Below are 26,856 nucleotides of genomic sequence, written 5' to 3' on the forward strand. Positions count from 1 at the left end.
ACAATACCCATCACCCACGTGGGTGAGGCTCGCTTCCCTCTGTGGATGTTCGCGCTGGGGAGGGCGCGTCATGGTATACCAGAGGTCTCCATGAGAGGGGCAGCCTGTGTGGGCTTGTGTGGTATCATGTAATCTTGGCAGGATCCCCTGATGTTTATTCTCATGTACATCAGCAGTATTTATTGATATTTAACGATTCATTTGTAGTAAGAATATATTCTATATAAAAATGCTATTTTCAGAAACTAAAAGATCCTTTCAGGATACCCATAGGAGTGAAAGTACAAAGTATTTTACATATTTTAAAAAACTGCTTTAAATAAAATTACAGCTATAACTTACTCTCCTCCACCGAAGTGATTTTCTTTAGAAGAGTACTCTTCAGCAACAGTTATCAGTCAGCTTTATTAGGTTTAGTCTGCATATCAAATAGTCCTCAATTTAGCTTACATCCACAAAGATTTATTTATCACCTAGGTTACCTGTAAGCTGCATTAGCTGCAGTTTGATTTTAGATTCTGCTCCATATGACCTTATCACTCCAGAATCCACAGTGAAGGGGCATCCCTACTGGGGACATGTATATCATGACAAAGGGAGAAAAGGAGGAAGACTGGTTAAAAGGTGCAATGGCTCTTAAAGCTTCCAGTCAGATGTATCAAAATCACTCACATGTCCTTGGCTGAAGCAAGTCGTGTATCAAAGCCTGACGTCAGTGGCGGAGGGATATAAATGTTTGCCTCAGAAACTGGACATCTTATGGCCGTGAGCAGGGATGTAAACTCCTTTGGAGTAACAATGAAATTGTTTACAGTTAGCTTTCATCTTTGAAGTGGTTTTATAAACACGAGTAGAAAAATTTAGAAAGAGACTAAAGAGCACTAAGAGATATTATGTTTATATTTTATATTATTTATAACTTAACTTTTGTATTAACAAGTCATCAGAAATCTTAGCAGCTCAGAAGCACTATTTATTAATGCTCATGAGTCTGGGCAGGTTTGCTAATCGGGGCTGGATCTGACTGATTTTGGTTGGGTTTGCTTTGTGCATGTGGGGTCAGCTAGAGGCTCGGCTGGAGTCTGAATGGTCTAGGATGGTCTGTGCATTTTCTGTGGTTGCTGTAGCCGAGTACCATGAACTCGGTAGCTTAAAGCGACAGAACCCTCTTGTCTTTGAGTTCTGGAGGTGGTACCTTTGAAGTCAGCGTGTAGGCAGGGCTGTGCTCCCTCCGGAAGCTCCGTGAGAGAGCCTGTTCTTGTCTCTTCATTCTTTGGCTTGTCGTCTCATCATTCCAGTCCTTGCCTCTGTGGTTACATCACCTTTCCCTCGTCTCTGTGTCTTTCCCTCCAGGTGTCAATCTCAAAACTGCTTGTGCCTCTCATAAGTTTCGTGTGATTCCCTTTAGGGTCCACCAGATGGTCTAGATTAAGCATCATCTCTCAAAATTCTCAAATTTGATCAATTCTTTTGCTATATGCAGTGTTTTTGTTCTTTAGTCAGTGAGTTGTGTTCGATTCTTCTGTGACCCCATGGGCTGTAGCCCACCAGGCTCCTCTGTCCGTGGAACTCTCCAGGCAAGAATATTGGAGTGGGCAACGATTTCCTTCTCCAGGGGATCTTCCCAACCCAGAGGCCAAACTTGCGTCTCCTGCTTTGCCGGCAGACTCTATCTTCTGAGCCCCGGGAAAGCCCCATATACAGTGCCCTTATTGATGAACATATTTCCAGCCATTACTTTTCTAGCTTAATATTGGGTTGGCCAAAATGTTCATTCAGGTGTTCCTATATGATGGTATGGAAAAACCCAAACGAACTTTTTGGCCAACCCAATATTAAATTATTCCACTTGAAGTATCATGTATTTATGTGATTTACAGTTTATCTTCTTATTTCTCTGCTTGTATGTAGCATCTGCAGACTCTCTAGGTCGTTTCTTCATTCTCTGATGCTTTTGACACCCAGTTTGTTGTTAATCTCTCCAGTACTGTTTCTGTTACAGGTATTGGCCATTTTATCATCCGTCTGTAGACTCTTCCATCTCCAGTGCCTCTCAGTTCTTGATCTTTCTTTCTTCCGATGTGCCTTTCATATGCCCCGCATCTGGTCTTACCGTGGATTCTGTCATTGCCAATGACCGTGTACCTTCAGAGTCTCAGCTGAAAACACCCCATTCTGCAACCACTGCCTCTTATCTTTCCAGCGCGTTCCCTTTAGGACTCAAACTCCCATAACACTTCGCCCCCCAGGATTTACAGCCTGCCACTTTTTCTTGATTCGCATCACCTTCATCTTCTCACTTCTCTTAGGCAGCTTAGATTACGTGATCCATAATTAGAAATCTGTCCCTTGCATCTTCTGCTCTGAATTCCTTTGCCCCCTCCCTCCACTGGATTCATCTAGAAAATTCCCATGTGTTGTTAAACTAACTTTCCACCTACTCTGGTTAGGTGAAGACAACTCGAGAAAGATGCCTGCCATGCTTACTGGTCTCACTTTGAATTCATAACCACTAGACAAGCGAACATTTAGTTGTGTTTTTCTAAAACCTGACTGCGTTAAATACTGACTAGTGAAATATATGGAAGCACTGATGCCTTGCTCCCAGCCCCCCACGTTATGATTTAATTGTACTGGACCTTGGGGTTTTTCAAATGTGCAGCAAGTTTGGATACCATCACCCACCTCAACTGACCCCCTTCCATTTCCCTGGATGACTGTCATTTCTTCTCTCTTGAAACTTCTGATACTACTTTTCCCTATTCTGACTCTTTAATAATCACCTTGCTTCTGAGAAAATAGCAGAAATGCAAAGAGACCCTCTGCATGCTTCATTTCCGCATCTCCACGGGTCTGTGCCCGTTTGCCCCTCTTCCCGCTGTTTGTGTGAATAAGCTTGTCCATACTATGAACCAAGGCCGTTGCCTCCACTTGTGCCTGGGAATCCATCCCTACGGCCTTTCAAGAATAGCCTCCCAGAAAATTTCCACTATATTAGAGTTCTCAAAAACAAAAAACAACCACTAGGATATATGTCTCTATATGGAGATACATTTATTTTAAAGAATTGGTTTGCTTGATTGTCGGGGACTGGCAAGACCAAAAGCTGGTGGGCTGGCCAGCATGCTGGAGACACAGGAAGAGCTGATGTTGCAGCTGGAGTCTGAAGGTGTCTGGAGGCAAAATTCTCTCTTGCTCCGGGGACCTTGCTCTTTTTCTCTTCATCCTTCAACAGGTTGAATGAGGCCCACCCACTGCTTTACTCAAAGTCTACTGATTAAATTCTAATCATATATTTTTAAAAATTACCTTTGCAGCAAGATCTGGACTGGTGTTTGTGACTGGGTACCGTGACCTAGCTACATACATACATACATACACACACACCCCGTTCTGTCCCAGGCCCTCTCTGCTCTTCTGCCTCGCGTCAGTCACACCAGCTGCCTTTGTATTCCTCAGCCAGATGTTCTCCTGCCTCGAGGCCTTTGCACATGCTGTCCCCTCTGCCTAGATCTCTTCCCCAACATAGATGCAGAGCATGGCTCAGTTCTGTGTTTCCTTCACGTCCTTTTTGCTCATCCCTGAGCTCACTTGCACTCTTATCCACGTCACTCATATCTGTTGCACTTATGACCTCACATAGGGTGTATCTGATTTATGCATTTATCTCCTGTCTTCCAAACTAGAATGTCAGCTCCAAGAGGTCCAGGATTTGGTTTTGTTCACTACTGTGTCCCTAACACACAGAACAGGGCCTAGTACAGAGTATGCGCTCACATATTTGTTGAATGAAAGTTAACAACAAAAGCAATAAGCAGTATATGTTGTGGTTTATTTCAAACTCCTAAAATATACACATACAAGTCAGCCCAATAGTATTTTTATCTTAAAAGTAATGAAATAGCAATGCCATATGGAATCTGTTTATATTCTTATTACCAAAGTGGAATGCTTTTGCTAACTAAATTAATTCTTCCTTCTGGAAAGAAAGATGTGAAATCATGTTTTCTGATCTGTTGCACGCCAGTCCTGAGGTAAGGGCTCACTACAGTTTCGGATGGTGGTCTTAATCCACATTTTTGAAGTTGAGGACACTGGTATCACCATCAAACGCTTCGTCGCTCTCTAATCAGCGGGAGGATTATCCAGAATTTGAGCTCTTCCCGTCCCCCTCTTTCTCTGACCATGCCAAAGTGCAGATAGTTCTGCTTTAAGCAGCCTGCCTTAGCGGTGCACATGCATCTTATTATCTTGCCTCTCTTATCTATCTTGTTCATTTATCTCAGGAAAATCACTTTCTTTTTTTCTCTCTCCTGATACTATTTTATGAGAGCAAAATACTCTATTCATAGCAGAGAAGTGTGAAAGTAATTCTAGTGGCACATCTTCTGGAGGAAAAAGAAATCTGTAAACTTTGAAGTGGCATTAACATTATCAGGAGTTGCTGTCAATCAAGCTGAAACCGTTTAGGAACTGAGGCACACTCAAAACCTCTATTGAGATTTCTCCGTGGTGTTTTATGTCTAAGCTGTTTTCTGAGAACATGGATGTGAGATTTAAATAAAAGCTCTATTTTTAATAATCAGAAAAAGAATATATACGCATGAATCACTTTGCTGTATACCTGAAACTGATACGATATTATAAATCAACTATGCTTCAACTTAAAAAACAACAATCTCCTAACAGAAAAAAAAAAGAAACCATTGCTTCATCCAATAAAAACTATATATTTAGAAATCACTAGAACTGTTGTATCTCTTACTCTCTTTGCAGTATTCTCGATCTCTTTGTAGTATTCTAGCAAAGATGTGTATTTATTTAGAAGTGTGTAATTACCACTTGTCTTTGTTTCTTTGGAGGCAGCGCTTTGTAAGTTGCAAATGGCTAATTTAAAACAAACTTTTCTGGAAGCATAGTCTATTTGGAGACTGAGAACTATCTATGTTCAATATATAGATTATTGTGGTTTTTACCTCACTTTCGTATTTGGCACTTCATTGGTTGAAATGGTGACAGTAAATCTTGATAATAGAAAAGCTACTCCAGTTTTGAAGAAACCAGGTGACCCCTGTGGTTGAAATATAGGGTGTGACTACAGTGTTTTGATTTTCCTGTTTGCTGCTTTTCTTTGCCCATGGTAGCTTTTAGTCTCGATTGTATCTTACAGTAGTTGTAAGATTAATTGAATAAGAATTTAAATCCTATGAAATTAAAGAGAAATGTGTGGATTTAAAAGCAGGCTAAATCTATCTCTGATATGCTGTAGAAACCAATGATATCAACTGGGGTATGGATTGGACGAGATGGGAGGGGAAATGGAGCAGGTAACGTTTCAGAGTTTAGAGAAGGACAGTTTTCATACTAACAGTAGTTTTTTTAAATTGAAATATAGTTGGTTTACAATATTGTGTTTCAAATATTCAGCAAAGTGATTCAGTTCTACGTATTTTTCAGATTTTTTCCCCAATTGAATACAGTTCCCCGTGCTATACAGTAAATCCTGTTGTTTATTTTGTATATAGTGATGTATATCATATATTTGTCTTTCTGTCTTCCTTCACTCAGTATGATAATCTCCCAAGTCTATCCATGTTGCTGCAAATGGCAATATTTCATTCTTTTTTATGGCTGAATAATATTCCATTGTATATACAAGATCTTCTTTATCCATTCATCTACTGGTAGACACTTAGATTGTTTCCAGTAGTCTTAGCTATTGTAAACAGTGCTGCTATGAACATTGGGGTACATTGTATCTTTTTAATTCATTTTTATCTCTTCCAGATATATGTACTCAGGAGTGGCATTGCCATATCATATAGCAGCTCTGTTAGTTTTTTCAGGAACCTCCACTCTGTTTTCCATAGTAGCTTACCAATTATATTTCCCCCAACCATGTAGGAGGGCTCCTTTTTCTCCACACCCTCGGTGGCATTTATTATATATAGACTTTTTGGTGATGCTATACTTTTTGATAATGACCACTGTGAGGTGATTTACCTCATTGTAGTTTTGATTTGCATTTCTGTAAATAACTAGTGATGTCGAGCATGTTTTCATGTGTCTGTTGGTCATCTGTGTGTCTTCTTCAGAGAAATATCTATTATTATTCCGGTCTCCTGTCCATTTTTTGATTGGCTTCTGTGTTTCTTTAATATTGAGCTGTTTGGATATTTTGGAAATTAGCCTCTCGTCAGTCACATCATTTGGAGTCCATAGATTGTCTTTTTGTCTTATTTATGGTTTTCTTTTTTGTGCAAAAGCTTTTAAGTTTGATTAGGTCCCATTTGTTTATTTTTGCTTTAAATATTGCTACAGTATATGTCTGAGAATGTTTTACCTATGTTTTCTTCTAGGAGTCTTATGGTGTCATATCTTATATTTAAGTCTTTAAACTATTTTGTGTTTGTGTATGTGGTATGAAGAATTGTGCTAACTTTATTGATTTACATGAAGCTATCCAGTTCTCTGGTGATGTCCATGTCTAGAGTCTTCTCTTGTGTTGTTGGAAGAGGGTGTTTGCTATGACCAGTGTGTTCTCTTGGCATAACTCTATTAGTCTTTGCCCTGCTTCATGCCGTATTCCAAGGCCAAATTTGCCTGTTACCCCAGGTGTTTCTTGACTTCCTACTTTTGCATTCCAGTCCCCTACAGTGAAAAGGACATCTTTTTTGGGTGTTAGTTCTAAAAGGTCTTGTAGGTCCTCATAGAACCGTTCAACTTCAGCTTCTTCAGCATTACTGGTTGGGGCATAGGCGTGGATTACTGTGATACTGAATGCTTTGCCTTGGAAACGAACAGAGATCATTCTGTCGTCTTTGAGATTGCATCCAAGTACTGCATTTCGGACTCTTTTGTTGACCATGATGGCTACTCCATTTCTTCTAAGGGATTCCTGCCCACAGTAGTAGATATAATGGTCATCTGAGTTAAATTCACCCATTCCAGTCCATTTTAGTTTGCTGACTCCTAGAATGTTGGCGTTCAGTCTTGCCATCTCCTGTTTGACCACTTCCAATTTGCCTTGATTCATGGACCTAACATTCCAGCTTTCTATGCAATATTGCTAGTGGAAAATTCTGAAAGAGATGGGAATACCGGACCACCTGACCTGCCTCTTGAGAAATTTGTATGCAGGTCAGGAAGCAACAGTTAGAACTGGACATGGAACAACAGACTGGTTCCAAATAGGAAAAGGAATACGTCAAGGCTGTATATTGTCACCCTGCTTATTTAACTTATATGTTGAGTACATCATGAGAAACGCTGGGCTGGAAGAAGCACAAGCTGGAATCAAGATTGCTGGGAGAAATATCAATAACCTCAGGTATGCAGATGACACCACCCTTATGGCAGAAAGTGAAGAACTAAAAAGTCTCTTGATGAAAGTGAAAGAGGAGAGTGAAAAAGTTGTCTTAAAGCTCAACATTCAGAAAACTAAAATCATGGCATCTGATCTCATCACTTCATGGAAAATAGATGGGGAAACAGTGGATACGGTGTCAGACTTTATTTTTGGGGGCTCCAAAATCACTGCAGATGGTGATTGCAGCCATGAAATTAAAAGACGTTTACTCCTTGGAAGGAAAGTTATGAACAACCTAGATAGCATATTAGAAAGCAGAGACATTACTCTGCCAGCAAATGTTCATCTAGTCAAGGCTATGGTTTTTCCAGTGGTCTTGTATGGATGTGAGAGTTGGACTGTGAAGAAAGCTGAGCACTGAAGAATTGATGCTTTTGAACTGTGGTGTTGGAGAAGACTCTTGAGAGTCCCTTGGACTGCAAGGAGGTCCAATCAGTCTATTCTAAAGGAGCTCAGTCCTGGGTGTTCATTGGAAGACTGATGCTAAAGCTGAAACTCCAGTACTTTGGCCACCTCATGCGAAGAGTTGACTCATTGGAAAGGACTCTGATGCTGGGAGGGATTGGGGACAGGAGGAGAAGGGGACGACAGAGGATGAGATGGCTGGATGGCATCACCGACTCAATGGACGTGAGTTTGAGTGAACTCCGGGAGTTGGTGATGGACTGGGAGGCCTGGCGTGCTGTGATTCATGGCGTCGCAAAGAGTCGGACATGACTGAGCAACTGAACTGAACTGATCCCGTCTTCTCAGCACCACTTTCTGAAAAGACTGACTGTTCTCCATTGTATATTCTTGCTTCTGTTCTTGCAGATTTAATTGCATGTAGGTGTGTGGGTTTATCCCTGGGCTCTGTTCTGTTCCACTGATCCATGTATGGTTTTGTGCCAGTATCACACTGTTTTGATTGTAGTAGCTTTATAGTGTGGTCTGAAGTCTGAGAGAGTTATGCTTCCTGCTTTGTTCTTTTTCCTCAGGATTGCCTGTGGTAATTCTGGGTCCTTTGTGGTTCCATATAAATTTTACGATTGTTTCGCCTACTTCTGTGAAAAATGCCGTGGGCAATACGATAAGGATCACATTAAATCTGTAGATTGCCTTGAGTAGTATGACCAGTTTAACAGTATTAATTCTTCCAATCCAAGAGATTGGATGTCTTTCCATTTCCCTTCGTCTTTCCAGTGTTTCACTGTTAGAGAAATGTAGCAGATTTCTGTATATTAATCTTGTACTCTGCTGCCTTCCTGAGTTCATTTGTTAGCTCTCATAGTGTTGGTATTGAGTGTTTAGGGTTTTCTGTATAAAGTATCATGTCATCTGCAGATATTAACAGTTTTACCTCCCAGGGGCACAGGGCCTGTGCTGACTCCTCCTCCCTACCCTCATTCTTTCCTATACCGAGTTACAGGGGGGATCGTTCATGCAGCTTTGGTTGTGTACGAGATCTTCTGCCAGCTTTCAGTTAGTGCTCTCTGAGAATTCTCCCACAAGTAGGTGTATTTTTGATGTGTGTGGGAGGGGGTGAGCTCCACGTCCTTCTACGCTGCCATCTTGATCTCCCCTCATGTTAATAGTGTCTTTAAACTGCATGTCCCCCAATGTAAATATTCCACTCTGAATGCTCATCTCATTTCTCCCCACTTTCCCCTCTAAATGTTTACTCCTTTTTTTTTTTTTTAAAGTTTCTTGTCACTTTTATCCTGTAAGAAAGAAGTGAGGGCAGGGAGAAGAGAAAAAGAAAGACCCTTTTATTATTAGAATTCCTTGCAGCTGGTCCCTGGACAGTTACAACAGAAGGACAATATTTTGTGCCTATGTCTTCATCGATAAATGTTTTAGTAGAGAAATATAAGGTGTTTCCTAATTAGAGAACAAAACTTTGGGACTTTTCTTTCTTCTCGTCTCTATATGGTAGGCAAAAACCACATGGGAACACTTGATATGGTTTGTTTCTTATGTCTCGAGGAGCAGGGATGTGGTGGGGGAAACTTGAAAGGCAGATTAAAGATATAGAGGGATTTGAGGAGAAAAGTCAGGGCTTCTTTAAGTTATATGTTGCAAATCATTTCTTCTGAATTTAATTATTTTTAGCTTTTTAGAGTTTTCTTTAACCGCAGAAAGTATTTTATTTTTTAAATATTATTTTCAATTTCATTTCCAGTGAGAATCCTTTCCCAAAGAACTCTTACCTGTGATCCCAAGAAACAAATTGAATCAAAATAGATTTCCGTGAAAGATCAGAGTTGGAGCTCAAGAGTATTACAGAATAGAATTTGGAAGCTGCTGGCTTAAGGCTGTGAAAGTAAACAAAAGTGAGGCTGAAGATATGATGGATTCTTAGTGAGAGTTTGATTTGAAATCAGCTGAAAGGATTTAGAAAATGCCTGTGCGTGCGTGTGTGTATAACGAGAGGGAAATGTTGAGAGGTCTAAACTGACTTTAACTTGCCCTTGATCTCTTACTTACAGATCCAGGTGATCGAGAGTGACAGAGCCGCCCGAGGGGGACAAGTTTACGCCACCAATGCCAGAGGCCAGATCCCTCCACTGGTCACTACAGACTGTGTGATACAAGACCAAGGTATTCTTCTCTCAGCTGCGTTTCTGATTGAGGTCTTAGTATTTTTCACCATTTTTTTTTAAAAGCAAATGCACAGATACCCTCCAATAATGGTTTCACTGATGGACCACCCCTTTATAGCTGGTAACAGGAACTAATTTGTCATTAATCAAATATGGAGAAGGCACTGTCAGCTGAGTTCTTGTCAAAATCAACAAGTTTAAGAAAATTTAAAATTTTAATTTGTGGGTTTAAATTTGTTCATGACCTACTTTGGTTTATTTACTACAGTGAGAACCTGGCAGGGTGGCATGAGCAGGCGGTAGGGAATTCAATATTTGACTTAATTAAGCCAGCAGACTTGGTTCTAGCCCCAGTGACATTTTTAAAATAAGTCCTTTAATGTTTTGGGCTCTGGTTTCCCATTTTAAAACTGGATGAGGAGAGGCTGAGCTCTGTCCCTACTGACTCTATCCCATATTTGTTAATGGTTTCATATTTCTGTTAGACTTTGTCCAGGTTTAATCAGGGAATATATTATTCTGTTTGTGGCAAGTTAAAATAGAGCCTGATGCAGTGTGCCATCTCAGATTCTGAATTTAATGGAGTATATACTCGGTTCTAGAAATACAGCATTGGTACACACGCAGGTGCGTCGGCTCATCTCAGAGTTGCTGAGTCAGCAAGTCTCCTGGTGGGACCCCCGTCTTGTGAGTCCATCCTGTCTTCTGCCTTCAGCACGGTCCTTTCAGAGCGTGCAGCACCGTGAGGCACAAAGAGCTCTGATTGGGAGTTTGGCATGCCTGCATGCAGACCCAGGTTCTCTTCCTTACTGTCCTGAGCTTTGCTTATCTCATCTCTGTGAACCTCAGCGTTGCCCTGTGTAAGATGTGAGGACTAAGACCTGCCCTCCAGGGTCAGCGTGAGGATTAGAGGTGACTCTCTGTGCCGTGTGTGTCTGTGTCTATATGCTTGCGTTGTTGTTCAGCCACTAAGTCATGTCCAATTCTTTGTGACCCCATGGACTGCAGCAAACCCGGCTTCCCTGTCCTTCACCATCTCCTGGAGTTTGCTCAAACTCATGGCCATTGAGTCAGTGATGTCATCCAACCATCTCATCCTCTGTTGCCCCCTTCTCCTCCCGCCTTCAGTCTTTCCCAGCATCAGGGTCTTTTCCAATGAGTCAGCTCTTTGCATCAGGTGGCCAAAGTATTGGAGCTTCAGCATCAATCCTTCCAGTGAATATTCAGGATTGATTTCCTTCAGGACTGACTGGTGTGCATGCATGGAAGTATCTTTATATGTGTGTATAAAGGTCTACGTTCTTGACCTGTAGAAAGGGTTGATACAGATTACAGATGATGTTACTGTTAGAGATACTACTATTAAAACAGACTTCAGATTACTTCATTTCCTCTATTAAAAGTGATTTGTTCCCGATTACTTACAGAATCCATCCAAACTTGTTAAATGAATTCATATTTATTCAGTACTTAAGACCTGGTAGGTTGAGCTATATGAAATTGCTAATTTTTTCTGTTTTGTTGACTGACAAAAATGGCAGTTTCATTTCAGCCTAATAGTAAGTGTTACATTTGTATTTTTTAATATTTTAGTTGGAGGCTCTTTACAGGCCTAATGAATATTCCTTACCAGCCTCATCTCTCACCTGTTTCTTTCTTTATATCTGCCTCAGCCAAACTAAACTCACCCCCTTCCCCTCATGTCACCGATTCTCACTTTGTGAGAATCTCTGCAACAGATCAGTACTGTTTTTGCTCACCATTGTACCCCTAGAAATTCATCTGATACCTAGAATATAATGGCCACCCAACAAATATCTAGTGAACAAATGTACTTGGTATATATAACTCTAACCCTTTTAGTTGGGGAATTCTTAGTTCTTCCAAACTCAATTTAATTTTCCCTTCGAAATCTCCTCTAATTCCTTCCCCCACAGTGCTTCATAGACACTCCTATTATAACCCTGTTCCATTAAATTTTACTGTGGTTTGGGTCATCTTTCCTACAAGGCTGTGAGCTACTTAGAGCAGGATCATACTTGTTCATTCATTCATTCGCTTACTCATTCAGCAAATATTCAATACCTGTAACCCTTGTGGTTAATATTTATTAAGTGTTTGCTGTGCGTTAAGATGTCTTCTGAATACTTTATGTGTATTAATTCATTTAATCCTCCCTGTAACTTACTGAGATAGGCATTAATCTCCTCTTTATTTCACAGAATGTGAAACCAAAGCACAGAATGCTTAGGTAATTCACCAAGATACTCACCCCAGTTCAGTTCAGTTGCTCAGTCGTGTCCGACTCTGTGCGACCCCATGAATCGCAGCACGCCAGGCCTCCCTGTCCATCACCAACTCCCAGAGTTCACTCAGACTCACATCCATCGAGTCCGTGATGCCATCCAGCCATCTCATCCAGGGTCGTCCCCTTCTCCTCCTGCCCCCAGTCTCCATTCTGATGCCAGAAGCCATGTTCTTAACTACTCACCTACTGCCTCAATTCAGAAGTAAAAGACACAGTGCTGTTCTTTCCTTTCCTTTGTTTGGCTATGCCGTGCAACATGTAGGATCTCAGTTCCCTGCCCTGGGATCAAACCTCTGCCCCCTGCACTGGGAGCCGAGTCTTAACCCCTGGGCCACAGGGAAAGCCCCATGGTCTTATTCTTAGATGAGTGCACGATCTGGCAGGGAAAAGATATAACTACATATTAATGTTATAATCATATGGTAATGTTATAAGGATAAAATGCATTTTGCTGTGGGAACTTAGACATGCGGTAACTGGCCCAGCCTGTGCTGCTAGAGCGGGGCCAACCAAGCTGAGCCTCGAGTGAGCAGGTGTGGACCAGAACACGTGTGGGGAGCTTGGGCGAGGTCGGCAGCCAGCAGAGACGGCTGTGCTGAGGTCTGGCAGTGGGAGAGTGTGCGTGTGTTAAGGAGCAACACCTGCAGAGTTTTCCGTTTTGGTATTTTTTTTTTTAACATAGAGGTGATTTTTTAAAATTGTGGTTAAATACATAACAAAATAAAATTTGCTGTGTTAATCATTTTAAGTATACAGTTCACAGTGTTGTGCAACCATCATGATTATCCATTGCCAGAACTTTTTCACCGGTCTACGCTGCAACTCTCTACCCAATAAACCACTGCTCCCCATTCCCCCACTCTGCCAGTCCCTGGGGTCTTCTGTTTTACTTTCTGTCTCTGAATTTTCCCCATCTAGATGCCTCGTGTAAGTGGATTCATGTACTGTTTGTCCTTTTGTGTCTGGCTTACTTCACTTGGCATGTATTGTCAAACTTTGTCCATGTCGTAGCGTGTATCAGAAATTCATTCCTTTTAAGGCTGCAGGATACTCACTCTTATGTATATACTGCCTTTTGTTTGTCCATTCATCTTTTGAAGGACATTTGGGTTGTTTCCATCTTTCGACTACAGTGCGCAGCTGTAGCCACGAACACTGGTGTACACGCGTCTCTGCGAGTCCCTCCTCCAGTTCTCTTGGGTATATACCCAGGAGTGGAACTGCTGGGTCATCTAGTCCATACAGGGGAAGCGTAGGAGGAAGGAGTGGAAAGAGGAGGGAGGAGGTGGCGAGGTCTTGATTATCATCAGCTCTCCACAGCCTGCAGCCCAGCCCTTGGCAAGAACAGAGAGCTGCCTGGCATGGAGAGAGCCCTGCAGTTGGGCAAGTCACACCCGTTTGCTGTGAAGCCCCTTTCTCTGGCTTATTTGCAGTTATTTATTAGTAGACTTCTTAAAATTTTATTTTTTTTAATTGAAGTTAAATTGATTTATAGTATCATGTTAGATCCAAGTATAAAGCAGAATGATTCAGTTTTTTATATATATTCTTTTTCAGATTCTTTTCCATTGTAGTTTATTATAAAATTTTGAGCATAGTTCCCTGTGCCATAGAGTAGGTCCTCATTGGTTATTTTATATGTGGTAGTATGTATGTGTTACTCCCAACTTCCTAATTTCCCCCTTGCCACTCCCTTTCTGCTTTGGTAGCCTTTAGTTCGTTTTCTATGTCTGTGGTTCTGTTTCTGTTTTATAAATAAGTTCGCTTGTGCCAAATTTTAGATTCCACGTATAAGTGACATCATATAATATTTGTCTCTGACTTAACTTCACTTCATGTGATGATCTCTGGGTCCATCCATGTTGCTGCAAATGGCAGGATTTGTTTTCTATGGCTGAGTAATATTCCTTTGTATATATGTCCCACGTCTTTATCCACTCGTCTGTTAATGGACATTGGGTTGCTTCCATGTCTTGGCTATTATAAAGAGTGCTGCAGTGAACCTGGGGTGCATGTATCTTTTTTTTTTTTCCCCAGGTTTATTTATTTTTTATTTTATTTTATTTATTTATTTTTAGTTTTTTATTTTTTAAATTTTAAAATCTTTAATTCTTACATGCGTTCCCAAACATTTGAATTAGTTTTCGTCTTTTTCCAGATACATACTCAAGAGGGACATCAGTGGGCCCAGTGGTAACTCTAGTTTTAGTTTTTAAAGGGATCTTCATACTATTCTCCGTAATGACTGTACCAGTTATATTTCCACCAGCAGAGTAGAGAGTTCCCTTTTCTCCACATCCTCTTTAGCATTTATTATTTATAGACTTTTTTAATATGGCCTTTCCGACTGGTGTGAGGTGACGCCTCATTATAGTTTTGTCATGCATTTCTCTAATGATTAGTGATGTTGAGCATCTTTTCATGTGGGCTTTTAGCCACCTGTCTGTCTTATTGCTGTTACTTATTAGTAGACTTCTTAAAATTTTATTTTTTTTAATTGAAGTTAAATTGATTTACAGTATCATGTTAGGTCCAAGTGTAGAGCAGAATGATTCAGTTTTATATATATAGTCTTTTTCTTTGGAGAAATGTCTGTTTAGATCTTCTGCCCATATTTTGATTAGGTTGTTTGTTTTTGTGATATTGAGCTGTATGAGCGGTTTGTATATTTTAGAGATTAATCCCTGTTGGTTGCATCATCTGCAAATATTTTCTCTTTTTCTGTAGGTTGTCTTTTTGTTTTGTTTATGGTTTCCTTTATTGTACAAAAACTTTTCAGTTTAATCAGGTTCTATTTGTTTCTTTTTGTTTTTATTTCCAGAACTGTAGGAGACAGATCCAAAAAAAATATTGCTGTGATTTATGTCAAAGAGCATTCTGCCCATATTTTCCTCTAGGAGTTTTATAGTTAGTGTTCAGTCTTACATTTATTGATGGGTCTTTAATCCCTTTTGAGTTTATTTGCTTGTTTAGTGTTAGAGAATGTTCTAATTTCATTCTTTTCCTGTAGCTGTCCAGTTTCCCTAGCACAACCTTTTCCAGACACGGGTTTTATCGACTGATCTGTGGCTCTGCTGGGTCTCCGTCGCTGCGAGGTTTCTCTCTGTAGTCGTGATCGGGGGCTGCTCTCCAGCTGCGGCCTGTGGGCTTGTCGCTGCCGTGCTTCTCTGGTTGTGATGCGCAGGCTTCAGCAGTTGCAGCTCCTGGGCTCTAGAGCACAGGCTCGGTTGTGGCACGTATCTTCCCGGACCAGGGATCAAACCTGTGTCTCCTGCATTGGCAGGTGGGTTCTGTACCACTGAGCCACCGGGGACTCCCCTAGCACCACTTACTGAAGAGAGTGCCTTTTCTTCATTGTATATTCTTGACTCCTTTGTCATAGATAAATTGACCCTAGGTGCATGGTTTAATTTTTGGATATTAGTAGTCTTTTTAGTATGAAACCCATGGGTCTCAGAGACATAGAAACTCACAGATGTAAGTAAAGTGTTGAGACTGAAGGAACCTTGGACTTCATCTGCCCTGCCCTCTCACTTTGCAGATGTGAGCGCACTAAGGTCCTGGTAGGTTAAGTGATTCGCCCAGGGCCGCACAGCTGGTTAGCAGAGAAGCCGATAAAGAGATGCACCTGCTTTAAGAATATCACTTCTTTGCCTTTGGCCACAGGGTCTGCTTTAAGACTCCATTTCTCCCTTGATTCTGTGCTTCTGCCTGGCCCACAAGGTCCTGTTCAAGCAGTGCATCCCTTGTTTAGTCGCCTGTGGCCCGTGGGTAGAACTCATTGCCTCCCTTGGGCCACTCTGTAGTCGATTTGGTCTTCTGTGACTCCTACCTGCCATGTTGCGACTGTCCGCTTCACTTGCTCTATTTGTTTATTGCTGGCTTGTTGGTCTGCATTGCTGCGTGGGCCTTGGTCTGCTCGTGGCGAGTGGGGGCTGCCCTCCCGGTGCGGTCCATGGGCTGCTCACTGCGGTGGCCGCTCTTGTTGAGTGCAGGCCCTCGGGCAGGTGGACTCGGGAGCTGCAGCCCCTGGGCTCTAGAGGACAGGCCCTGTGGCGCGTGGGGTCCTCCCGGACCAGGGACTGAACCTGTGTCTCCTGCGTCGGCAGGTGGGTTCTTTACCCCTGAGCCACCAGGGATGCCCCCAATTATCTGCTTTATTATCATTCTCTTCTACCAGACCTTAAAGCCAGAGGCTTCACCCTCTCCTGCCTCTAAGCCTCTAACTTGGGAATTACCTTCATAAATATTTGTTGAATGAATAAGTTACTGAATGTTTTTTAGTCAGTCTATCCCATATGTTTCTTTACTAAGCATATCAAGGGATTTTGGATCTTAGTTACCAAGGTTGCTATAAACATGCCTTTCATGCCCCACTTTTGCATACCTGCGTAAGAAACAAATTCTTCATTGGTTTTTAAAAATTTATTCTTTGTGTGCAGTAGCTTCTTGTAACAAGTTTGTTTAGTCACCTTCATGAACTTGTTCATATGCATATTGCATTGTAAAAAATAAGATTTTTAAAGATAACAAATGCTCAATTTCAGTGTATTATTGGAAATGTTAACTACTGAAGTTGAGTACAATGAACAATTAAAGTACACTTTAAAATATTCAAAAATTCTTATTTCCCACTGTGTGTAACATTGTGTGATGATGAGGAGGAAGGTTTTATCTAAGTTATATGGGATATACAATAATAAGAGTTCAAGTTTACATTTATCACCTAGTATTTCTCCTATTCCCGATGTCCGAACTCTTGTTTTACCCCATGTCAGTATTCACTTGGACTCTACCTGTCTCTGATCTCTCTTCCTGCTCCCAGAAGCTCTCTAGTACATTCTGAATAATTTTCTTCGGGTATTCATTAATTTGATCATATGCGTGGCTCAGTGGTAAAGAGTCCACCTGCCAGTGCAGGAATCACAGGAGACGCAGGTTGGGTCAGGAAGATCCCCTGGAGGAGGAAATGGCAACCCGCTCCAGTGTTCTTGCCTGGGAAATCCTATGGACAGAGGACCCTGGCAGGCTGCAGACCATGGGATCACAAAGAGCAGGACACAGCTGAGCACACACACACACGCATTGCTGAAAAATGTCCCATCATTGCCCAAGGGAAAACAGGATTGGTCTTAACTCTTGTCCAAATTCACGGCTTCATGACCTGGACCCAACTGGTCTGGGATGTAGGAGAGACTGTAGGTTCTAATACCATGTTTGCCACTTCTGACCCTTTGACTTTGGTAAGTCACTTAACCTCCCGGTGTCTCAGTTTACTCCTCTGTAAAATGGGATCATAGGGTATCAGGGTCATAGGCAATTGTGAGACTAAAATGTATTTACATATAGCGATCTTAGAATGATGCCTAATCCATTGGCATTGATTGTTATTATCCTTGTTGCTAGTACCACATTTCTCCCCTTTATCAGACTCTCTGCAGCAGGGCCCCCAAACTGGATTCAACCTACAGACACATTATTTTGTTATACAGAATAATTTATTTCTGTTTGAATTAGTTGCCATTATATAAAAATCAAAATTTTTATGTAAAAATCCAGATTTCTGTCTGGTCCCCCCAAAATGTAAAATAGATTAAATATGAAAGGAAGCTCAGCTTCTCGGGTCCAGCCTTCCCCTCGTTCCCGGCCCACCTGTGCAGGGAGGTGTGGCCAGAGAAAGGCCAAAGAAAGGATGAGAGGTTGCAGACCCCCAGCAGAGTGACCGCTCATCCTTCTTTCAGCTGGCTCTTACCTCCTCCTTCCTGAGAAGAGGACACAACCAGAGAACTTCCGTGGAGTCTCACCATCGCATCAGCCCCTGTTCATCATATGGCCTTGTGCTCTGCCTTCTGACTCTTGGCCATAAATGTGCTGCAGTTGAAATCCCCTACTGTGTGCCACTCAAGTGTACTGCTACCCTAAGTCTCCCTCCTCTCTCTTACGTCTTTAATGTTTCTCTTTATACATGATGATTCCTGTCTTTTACAAAGCCTTCTCCTATCTTAAACAGAGTTTTCTCGATCCACCTCCTTCACCAACTCCCCTTTCTTTGCTCTTGGGTGATCCTCCGTGCAGGGCAGCAAAGGAGACAGAGAAGTGCAGAACAGACCTTTGGAAGCGGTGGGAGGAGAGGGTGGGATGATTTGAGAGCATAGCATTCAAACACATGTATCACTGCATGTGAAACGGATAAGCAGTGCGGCTTTGCTGTGTTACGGAGGGCACACAAGCTCGTGCCTTCTGCAGCCTGGGGGCGCGGTGTGGGGGAGGTGGGGGGCACAGGGATACCTGTGGCCAACTCGTATTGATGTGTGGCAGAGATCATCACAGAATTGTAAAGTAATCATCTGCCAATTAAAGTAACTATTAAAAACCTTGAAAGGATTATTGCATATTCAGCACCTGCCTCTCTCTCCTAAACTCACTGTGTGCAGCCTCCCTACCCTCCTCCTCCTCCTTACCCCACTGTCCCACCGAAAGTCTCTCTCCCAGCTCTCCAGCCCCCTCCAGCCCGCAGTCATGTTGACCTGGCGTCAGCACCTGCACATCCGGTCCTGCCTCTTCCTCGGTGTGCTTTCTTCACCTCCAGCACCCCCAGACTCCCTCGTTTTTGCACTTCTTGGCCCTTCTGCTGCTTTCTCCTCGTCTCCTGGCTTCTTTGTGTCAGAGGACTCAGGCCTCGGTCCTCACTCCGCTCTTCTCTGGCCGCTTTGTGGTGTTTAATCTAGTTTCCTGGCTTCAAATACTGTTTATATGCCCAGAACTCCCAAATGTGTTTCTCCGTCTCAGCTTTCATCCCAGCGCCGAGACCTTGTGTGTCTGATTGCTTACTCAGCGTCACTGCTTGATCACCTAATGGATTATGCCTGGAGCCAGATTCCTGGTTTTCACCCACGGGCTCAAGAAAACCCCTTCCCTTCCCGGAGCCTTCCTCTGGTCAGTTCGTGGCAACTTCATGCTTCTGATTCCTCAGGCTGAAAACTTTGGAGTCACCTGGATCGGGCTGATATGATCTCTGTGACGTCTCTGAATTCCTCCCCAGCTGCCCCAGGAGCCTCATCCCAGTCTCACTGGCTTCCTGACATTCCTCTGCCAGCCCAGGCTCGCGCTGTCCCCAGACACCTGCGAGCAAATCCCTTCCCACTTTGGAGCCTTTGCTCCAGTGATGCCTTTGAAGAAGACCAATTCTGTAAAATTCTGTTTAAAATTGCAGTCTTTTCCCACTGTGGTACCCCTCCCTGAGAGGTGCTTTTTTCCCATAACATTTGTCATCGTCTAAGGTCCTGTGTAATTTATTGGGGATTTTTTAGGTCTGTTATTGTCTGTGTCCTCTGCAAGAACATAAACTCTACAAGGAAGCACCTAGGACAGTATCCAGCAGACAATCAATACATACTGTTTGATAATCACGTTCTTTTGCCAAAATAGACTATGATTTAATTGTTAAGTTTATTTTAGATAAGTTATTCTAGTGATTTAGAAATATTCATGCCATGGATATTGGGTTCTTAAATTTATTTTTAATTGCAGGATAATTGCTTTACAATGCTGTGTTGGTTTCTGCCATGAGCATACATATATCCCCTCCCTCTTGAGCCTTCCTCCCACTCTCCAATCCCACCCCCTAGGTTTTCACAGAGCACTGGGTTGAGCTCTCTGTGTTATACGGCAGCTTTCCGCTGGCTGGCTGTCCCATGCATAGTGATGTGTCCCAGCGCTACGCTCTAAATCTGCTCCTCCCTCTCCTTCCCTCACTGGGCCCGAAGGTCTGTTCTCTGTGTGTCTCTATTCCTGCCCTGCAAATAAGTTCGTCAGGGCCATTCCCACAGCTACTGTTTTAATACTTAACGCTTGCCAACTGAAGCGACTTAGCAGCAGCAGCAGCAGCAGCATGCTATGAAAAAAATATTTGGTCAGGAAACTTGGTGTGTTTTAAAAACAGATTCGGGTATTTTAAAAAATTTTTCTGTTATAAATAGAATTTTAATTTCTAAATTGAATCACAAGTTAAGGAGGAGAACATGGTCAAGTGGAATTCTATTTGACGCAGTATAACTAGCTGATAGGAAATGGTATACAAATGCTTACCTTTCTCATAACAGATGTATTGATAGGAGAGGATGAAGAAGAAATTTTATTCTTATGTTTTGTGTCTTTGCTTTACTTTTCCCGTTGAATCTAAATACCTCTCAAATCTCTGAGTGGCTATGTTAATACCCTGCTTATGGAAAATGATAATTTAAAATCTTTTACACTTTTGCAGCAGTATTTAGTGTCTTATTTTACAAGAAACTATAGTGTGCCTAGAGTATAGATAATAAAATTATACAGTGCTCCTTTTTATTTGTTAGAAATCATGAAGCTTTACAAATAAGGCAATGCATTACCTAGACGTGCCTTTATAAATATTTAAATACAGGGCAGATTTTGAGTCTGCATCATTGACCGTTTCAGGCAATGCCAGTCCTCGGTACATCCGCTGCACCACGTACTGTTTTCCCTGCACGTCAGATATGGCCAAGCAAGCTCAGATCCCGTTAGCCGCCATCATCAAGCCCTTTGCCACGATCCCTTCAAATGAGGTAAGTGATGAAAATAGCAATTCAGTAATTTAATAACTCTGAAATTCCTCTTTTGTCATTATTTTCCTGTATATTTTTCTGTATTGTAAACAGAAAACTGGAGCGTGAAAAACATGTAGTCCATTCAATTCATTAAGTAAACCGAGAACCGACCGTATAGCACAGGAGACTCTGCGTAATGCTCTATGGTTACTTAAATGGGAAGAAAACCCCAAAACGAGGGAATGTGTGTGTATATACACACACATATATATATAGCTGACTCACTTGGCTGTACCACAGAAACTAACACAACATTCTGAGGCAACTAAACCCCAATTTTTAAAAAGTAAGAAGAAAGAGAAAAAAATCTGATACACTGTGTGTTTTTTGGCATCCTGTATTCCAAACACAGATGGGGTAGGTCTCTATTTGGCCTGTTGTAACAATGTACATGAGCTGTAGCCTGCCAGACTCCTCTGTCCATGGAATTCTCCAGGGAAGAATACTGGAGTGGGTAGCCAGCCGTTCCCTTCTCCAGGGGATCTTCCCAACCCAGGGATCGAACCCAGGTCTCCTGCATTGCAGGCAGATTCTTTACCAGCTGAGCCACCAGGGAAGCCCCTGGTTTGTGTCATTGGAAAAGTCCCTGATGCTGGGAAAGATTGAGGACAGAAGGAGAAGAGCGCGTCAGAGAATGAGATGGCCTGATGGCATCACTGATGCAATGGACATGAACTTGGGCAAACTTTGGGAGATGGTGAGGGACAGAGAAGCCTGGCATGCTCAGTCCATGGGATTGCAAAGAGTCAGACACAACTGGTGGCTCAACAACAGCAATAGCAATGCACATATACAGGAAATACAGACTGTCAGAAAATGACAGGTACCCACACCTCTTGTGAAGTCTTTATGCCCTTGCTCAGTACTGCAGCTTCGAGGTACTCTGGTAAAAGGAAGGTAATGCAGGCTGAGGTCCTTGGTCTCGCTACATCTGCTTTAGTAATCTCTGGGCCAGGGCGCTCATCAACCCCTGTCTAAACTCAGCAGGATTAGAAAGCATGAGGTGGATCAGTTGTATCCTTAGCTGAGAAAGGTGTTCCCAATTTATAGTTGCCATGCTGTATGTTACGCCCGGTTGCTTTAGTCATGTCTGACTCTTTGCTACCCCATGCCTGTAGCCCACCAGGCTCCCCTCATGGAGTGTTCCAGATGAGAATACTGGGGTGGGTTGCCATTTCCTCCTCCAGGGGATCTTCCTGACTCAGGGATCGAACCCATGTCTCCTGCATTGGCAGGTGGATTCTTTACCACTGAGCCACCTGGGAAGCCCCCAGTTTATAGTTAAGTGGCGACAAAGATAAGTGGTGTGTATTTAAGATCTCTGATATTAGGATGCTGTTAGTGGGTCCTGGGATTAGGACGTCCACTCTCTGTAGCTGCCGTTCCTCCTTTTGTTGCCCCTGAGTGGTGGATGCCCACATGCACAGGGAGATAGACACGAGGTCCTGTAGCAAAGCTGGTCAGGTGGGGGCTGAAGGGAAGCCTTACTCAGGCTGGAGCTGTGACTGTAACCTTGCGGTGGTCCAGTAAATTAGGCCGAGCTCTGGATTCTATTTGCTCGCTAAAAGCTGAAGCATAGATGCTTTCCCAAGTTAAACCTGACCTTGGCTCTGATCCTTTGAGATTGCTGACCTGATGCTTACCTAGTAGCACCTGAGTGAGAAGTAGAGTCTCTCTGCTGCTGCTGCTGCTGCTGCTGCGTCGCTCAGTTGTGCCTGACTCTGTGTGACCCCATAGATGGCAGCCTACCAGGCTCCCCCATCCCTGGGATTCTCCAGGCAAGAACACTGGAGTGGGTTGTCATTTCCTTCTCTAATGCATGAAAGTGAAAAGTGAAAGTGAAGTTGCTCAGTCATGTCTGACTCTTAGTGACCCATGGACTGCAGCCTACCAGGCTCCTCCGTCCATGGGATTTTCCAGGCAAGAGTGCTGGAGTGGGGTGCCATTGCCTTCTCCAGAGCCTCTCTAAGAGAGAACAAATCTACTGTTTCTTGGGCCTGTCACACCAGCTGGGACCCGGGGTAAAGTGACCTGGGAAGGGGTGGGGGCTGCTCTATGACCCCTCAGAGAAGGAAGGAGGAGGAGAGAGGCAGTGTCCGCGTGCACAGTGGCTTCCGTCCCCTTTGACATGTTCACTCAGTCTTTTTATGGGTGCAGCAGAATGCCACCATCTCCGCTGAGAGCACAGTGAACTGGGTTAGAGTTGGGCATGGAAGAGGCACTGCGTTGTTCCTGGAAGCCAGTCTTACATGCAGTTATGGTCTCATAAATTGAGAGGTACATTCAGTATTTGCTTCTTTTAGGGATGGTGTCTTTAGTGATGGTCCCAGAAATTTAATATAATGCTCCTAAGTGGAAGTGTTAGTTGCTCAGTCATGGCTAACTCTTTGTGACCCCATGGACTATAGCCGCCAGACTCCTCTGTCCATGGGATTTCGCAGGCAAGAATACTGGAGTCGATTGCCATTTCCTTCTCCAGGGGATCTTCCAGAACCAGGGATCTCCCGAGTGTCCTGCATTGCAGGTGAATTCTTTACCACTCTGCCACCTAAGAGGCCCCATCAGTGTATCTACTCTGTTAGTGATGGACATCTGGCTATTTCTGCTTTTCGGTTTTTGTGAATAAAGCGGCTTCTATAAATACTCTAGTGCAAGTGTTTCTATGGACACGTATTCGTTTCTCTTGGATTAATAGCTGTGAGTAGATTGCTGGCTGATGGGGAACCATGTTTATTTAGGTTTATAAGAAACTGCCAGACCATTTTCCAAAGTGGTTATATGATTTTGTAGTCTTTTCAATGCGGTATCAGAGTTCCAGTTGCTCTGCATTCTCTCCAACCTTTGGTATTGTCTTTTTAATTTTAGCAGTTCTGACTACTGTGTAGTAGTATCTGTGAGAGAGATTTCTTAAATTTTAACCTTGATCCTTTGAACAAAATTTAAAGTGTTAGTGAATAATACATCAGTGTACATGCCACCATCATTAACAGATGTTAACGTTTTGTCGTATGTGACTAAGATAATTTTCTAAGAATTAAAACTTCATAGGATATCTCTTTCATCCCACTCTAGGCACAAACACTAATGAATTCAGTGTGTATCCTTCCTATACGTGTGGATTTTATATATTTGACTTCATATATATGTGTTTATAACAATATGTAGTATTTTTTGCATTTTAATGAATCAGTTACTTTAAAATAGGAAACGTACAAACATTCAAAAGATGAAAATGGTATACAGTGAAGAAGGTTCCTTCCTACCCCTCTGCCCCACCCTTACAATTTTTACTCATTCTTTGTGATTCCTTCTAGAAATAAGTATGCATATACCAGCATATCAATATCCATCCTTTAAAGATACATGTATAAGTGACAGTGTAGCGTACTGTCACCACTCCACTCCACCGCTGGCTGGATGAAAGTCTGGGTCACCAAGAATTTAGGTCTTCTTGGCAGCCTTCCCTCTTGTGGTCTCCGTGACGCCCTCCTGGTGTATCTTTTCCAGCCTCAGAGGGAGGGAGCATTTTAGTTCCTTTTGTTATCATCCTGACTTCTAATCCTGGGGCTCATTAAGGCTTGAGTTTGAGTTTCCTCTTTTTTCCTTTCCTCCTCCTTTTCTATTTTTTAAAGTATGAAAATATGATAACACATTTATAGGAGACTTGGAAAATACAGAACAAAGTTACATATAGTTCCACTGTATATTGCAATTATTTTTTAAGTAGATAAATTAAGATTTTTAGTTGGAATTTCAATATGAAACTCTCAAAAATTAATAGAATGAATATATAGAAGAGTAGATTTAGTAGACCTGAAAAGCACCATGAACCAATTCAACGTAATTAAGATTTATACAGTTTTCACACAGCAGTAGGATAAACTGGGAGACAGTGGAGTATATCTAGGGACACAAAACAAGTGCAAAAGTTTCTTGGTCTAAAGGTATTGAAAACATGCCGAGTCTGTTCTCTTATCACTGTGGAATTATGTTAAAAGCCAGTATCAAAAGATATTTGAAAATAACTCGGGGTCTCCTCTTTTTTCTCTTAGACTCTGTACCCCCCCAAAGACTAAGTATCATCTGTAACAGTTACTGATGAGAATAATAATAGTCATAACTTATAAAGCACTTAGTGAACACAGACATTTTTAAATATATGTTCATTTAGTTAATTCTCACACCAGCCTACTTATTGTTCCATTTTTGGAATAAGGAAGCTGAGGCACAGAGTTAGATAACTCTTAAGACCAGTAGCTAATAAATATTACCTAAGACCAGTGGCTACTAAGTAACAGAGCTGGGATTCCAAGCCAGGTGGTCAGAGGCCAGGTCCTTATAAATCCCTGCACTATTGCCCTCATTCATTCCTTCCTCCATCTGTAGCCCCACCTCCACATACCCAGATGCCTTTCTAGAATCTCCTTGGGTACCTCTTAGAACCCTCAGACTTAACATGTTCAAAAGTGAATTTCTGATCTCTGCACCCTAAACCTGTTCATTCTTCCACCTATCCATAAATGGCACTATCATTTATTTAGTTCCTGTCAGAAGCCCCAGGCTAAACAGTTATAGTTAATAATAGAGAATAAGGGGTATGCTGATTTTTAAAACATATTTACTTGGCTGCACCAGATCTTAATTGTGGCATGTGGGATCTAGTTCCCTGACCAGGGATCGAACCTGGACCACACCCATTGGGAGCATGGGGTCTTAGCCACTGGACCACCAGGGAGTTCCTGATATTTTATATTTATAACCTGTGATCAAGGAAATAAGTTTTAAAGTTTGTTTCTTAAAGAAAATGGATTGCATGAATACTGTTATCCTCCTTCTGAATAGCATCCTAATTTCTTTGCCTCTAGAATAAATGACTTGCTTATTTTTAGGTATAGTAAAAGTTTAAGATTTTATTCCTTATCTAATATTGCCACTATTGCTGCAATTAAAAAAAAAGATATCCTTCAAGATATCCTGATTTGGCATCTATCGCAAGGATTTATTTAGTATAGCTTTTTTTTTTTTTTAAGTCAGTTCTGTTGTTTGACAGAACCTTTAAAGCATGTCATTGTGTTAGCAACGGACTATAAAAATAAACCTAACCCAAGTGGTTACTACCCGAGAATGTTCCCCGTGAGCATTTGCTTTGGAGATGTACGCTATTTCCAAGGACATATCTGTGTCATCTTTGTTTAATATTTCATGCTCCTTATCATAAATTTTAACTTTTTTGGTATTTGTTTTAATTACTATATTTAATATAATTAGATATGAGGTATTTATTCAGCAAAAGTAATCAGTTATCTTGTAGGCTATTTTGCTTAGTAACCTGTGAATTTATTTTTGATGTTGCTTTTAAGAACTAAGGTAGAAATGGTAGATTTCTGGCAAAAATTATACTTAGTTCTTCATTTTCTTTAAAATAGGAACTTTTACATTTTGTGCAAGTATGTACATCATCTAATTATACATGAAACTAAGTAATTTCACCTATAAAACAGATGGCAGAAGCTTTTACTCCATTTGGGTATAGATTCAGGAGTATCTGTGTAATTTTCTTGGATTAGAAATGGATATAATAGTCAAAGTAATTTCCTTTCTTATTGATTTAATCAGATACTTTTTTTATCCAAGACTTTAAACTTCACTTGATTTATAATCAACTATTAACTCTGTAGGAACTTAGCTGGACTTAGGGAAACAGGGAAAAACAAGACCAGTTATTCTTGTCTAAAACAGGTAGAAAATCTGGGACATAACTAATTTTTGTACAGTGTGAAAAAGTGGGAATAATCGTATTCTTTGGAGTTTAGGTTCAGGGAAATTGTACCTTAGTTATGACTTAATGCTGTGAAAGTGCTGCACTCAATATGCTAGCAAATTTGGAAACCTCAGCAGTGGCTACAGGACTGGAAAAGGTCAGTTTTCATTCCAATCCCAAAGAAAGGCAATGCCAAAGAATGCTCAAACTAC

The 26,856-nt window shown here is 41.8% G+C and overlaps 1 protein-coding gene across 2 annotated transcripts in view; it reads left to right on the forward strand.

The window, feature by feature from the left end:
• The window catches only part of SEC24D (SEC24 homolog D, COPII coat complex component), a 116,273-nt gene that overhangs the window by 19,470 nt on the left and 69,947 nt on the right, over positions 1 to 26,856 (forward strand). For both annotated transcript variants that reach the window (XM_069593393.1, XM_069593394.1), the window contains exons 7-8: positions 9,838 to 9,949; positions 20,714 to 20,841. In XM_069593393.1, the coding sequence (XP_069449494.1) occupies positions 9,838 to 9,949; positions 20,714 to 20,841 (240 nt within the window). The remainder of the gene's footprint in view (positions 1 to 9,837; positions 9,950 to 20,713; positions 20,842 to 26,856) is intronic.

Source organism: Ovis canadensis, chromosome 6 (genome assembly GCF_042477335.2).
Source record: "Ovis canadensis isolate MfBH-ARS-UI-01 breed Bighorn chromosome 6, ARS-UI_OviCan_v2, whole genome shotgun sequence".
In the NCBI taxonomy this organism is placed as follows: domain Eukaryota; kingdom Metazoa; phylum Chordata; class Mammalia; order Artiodactyla; family Bovidae; genus Ovis; species Ovis canadensis.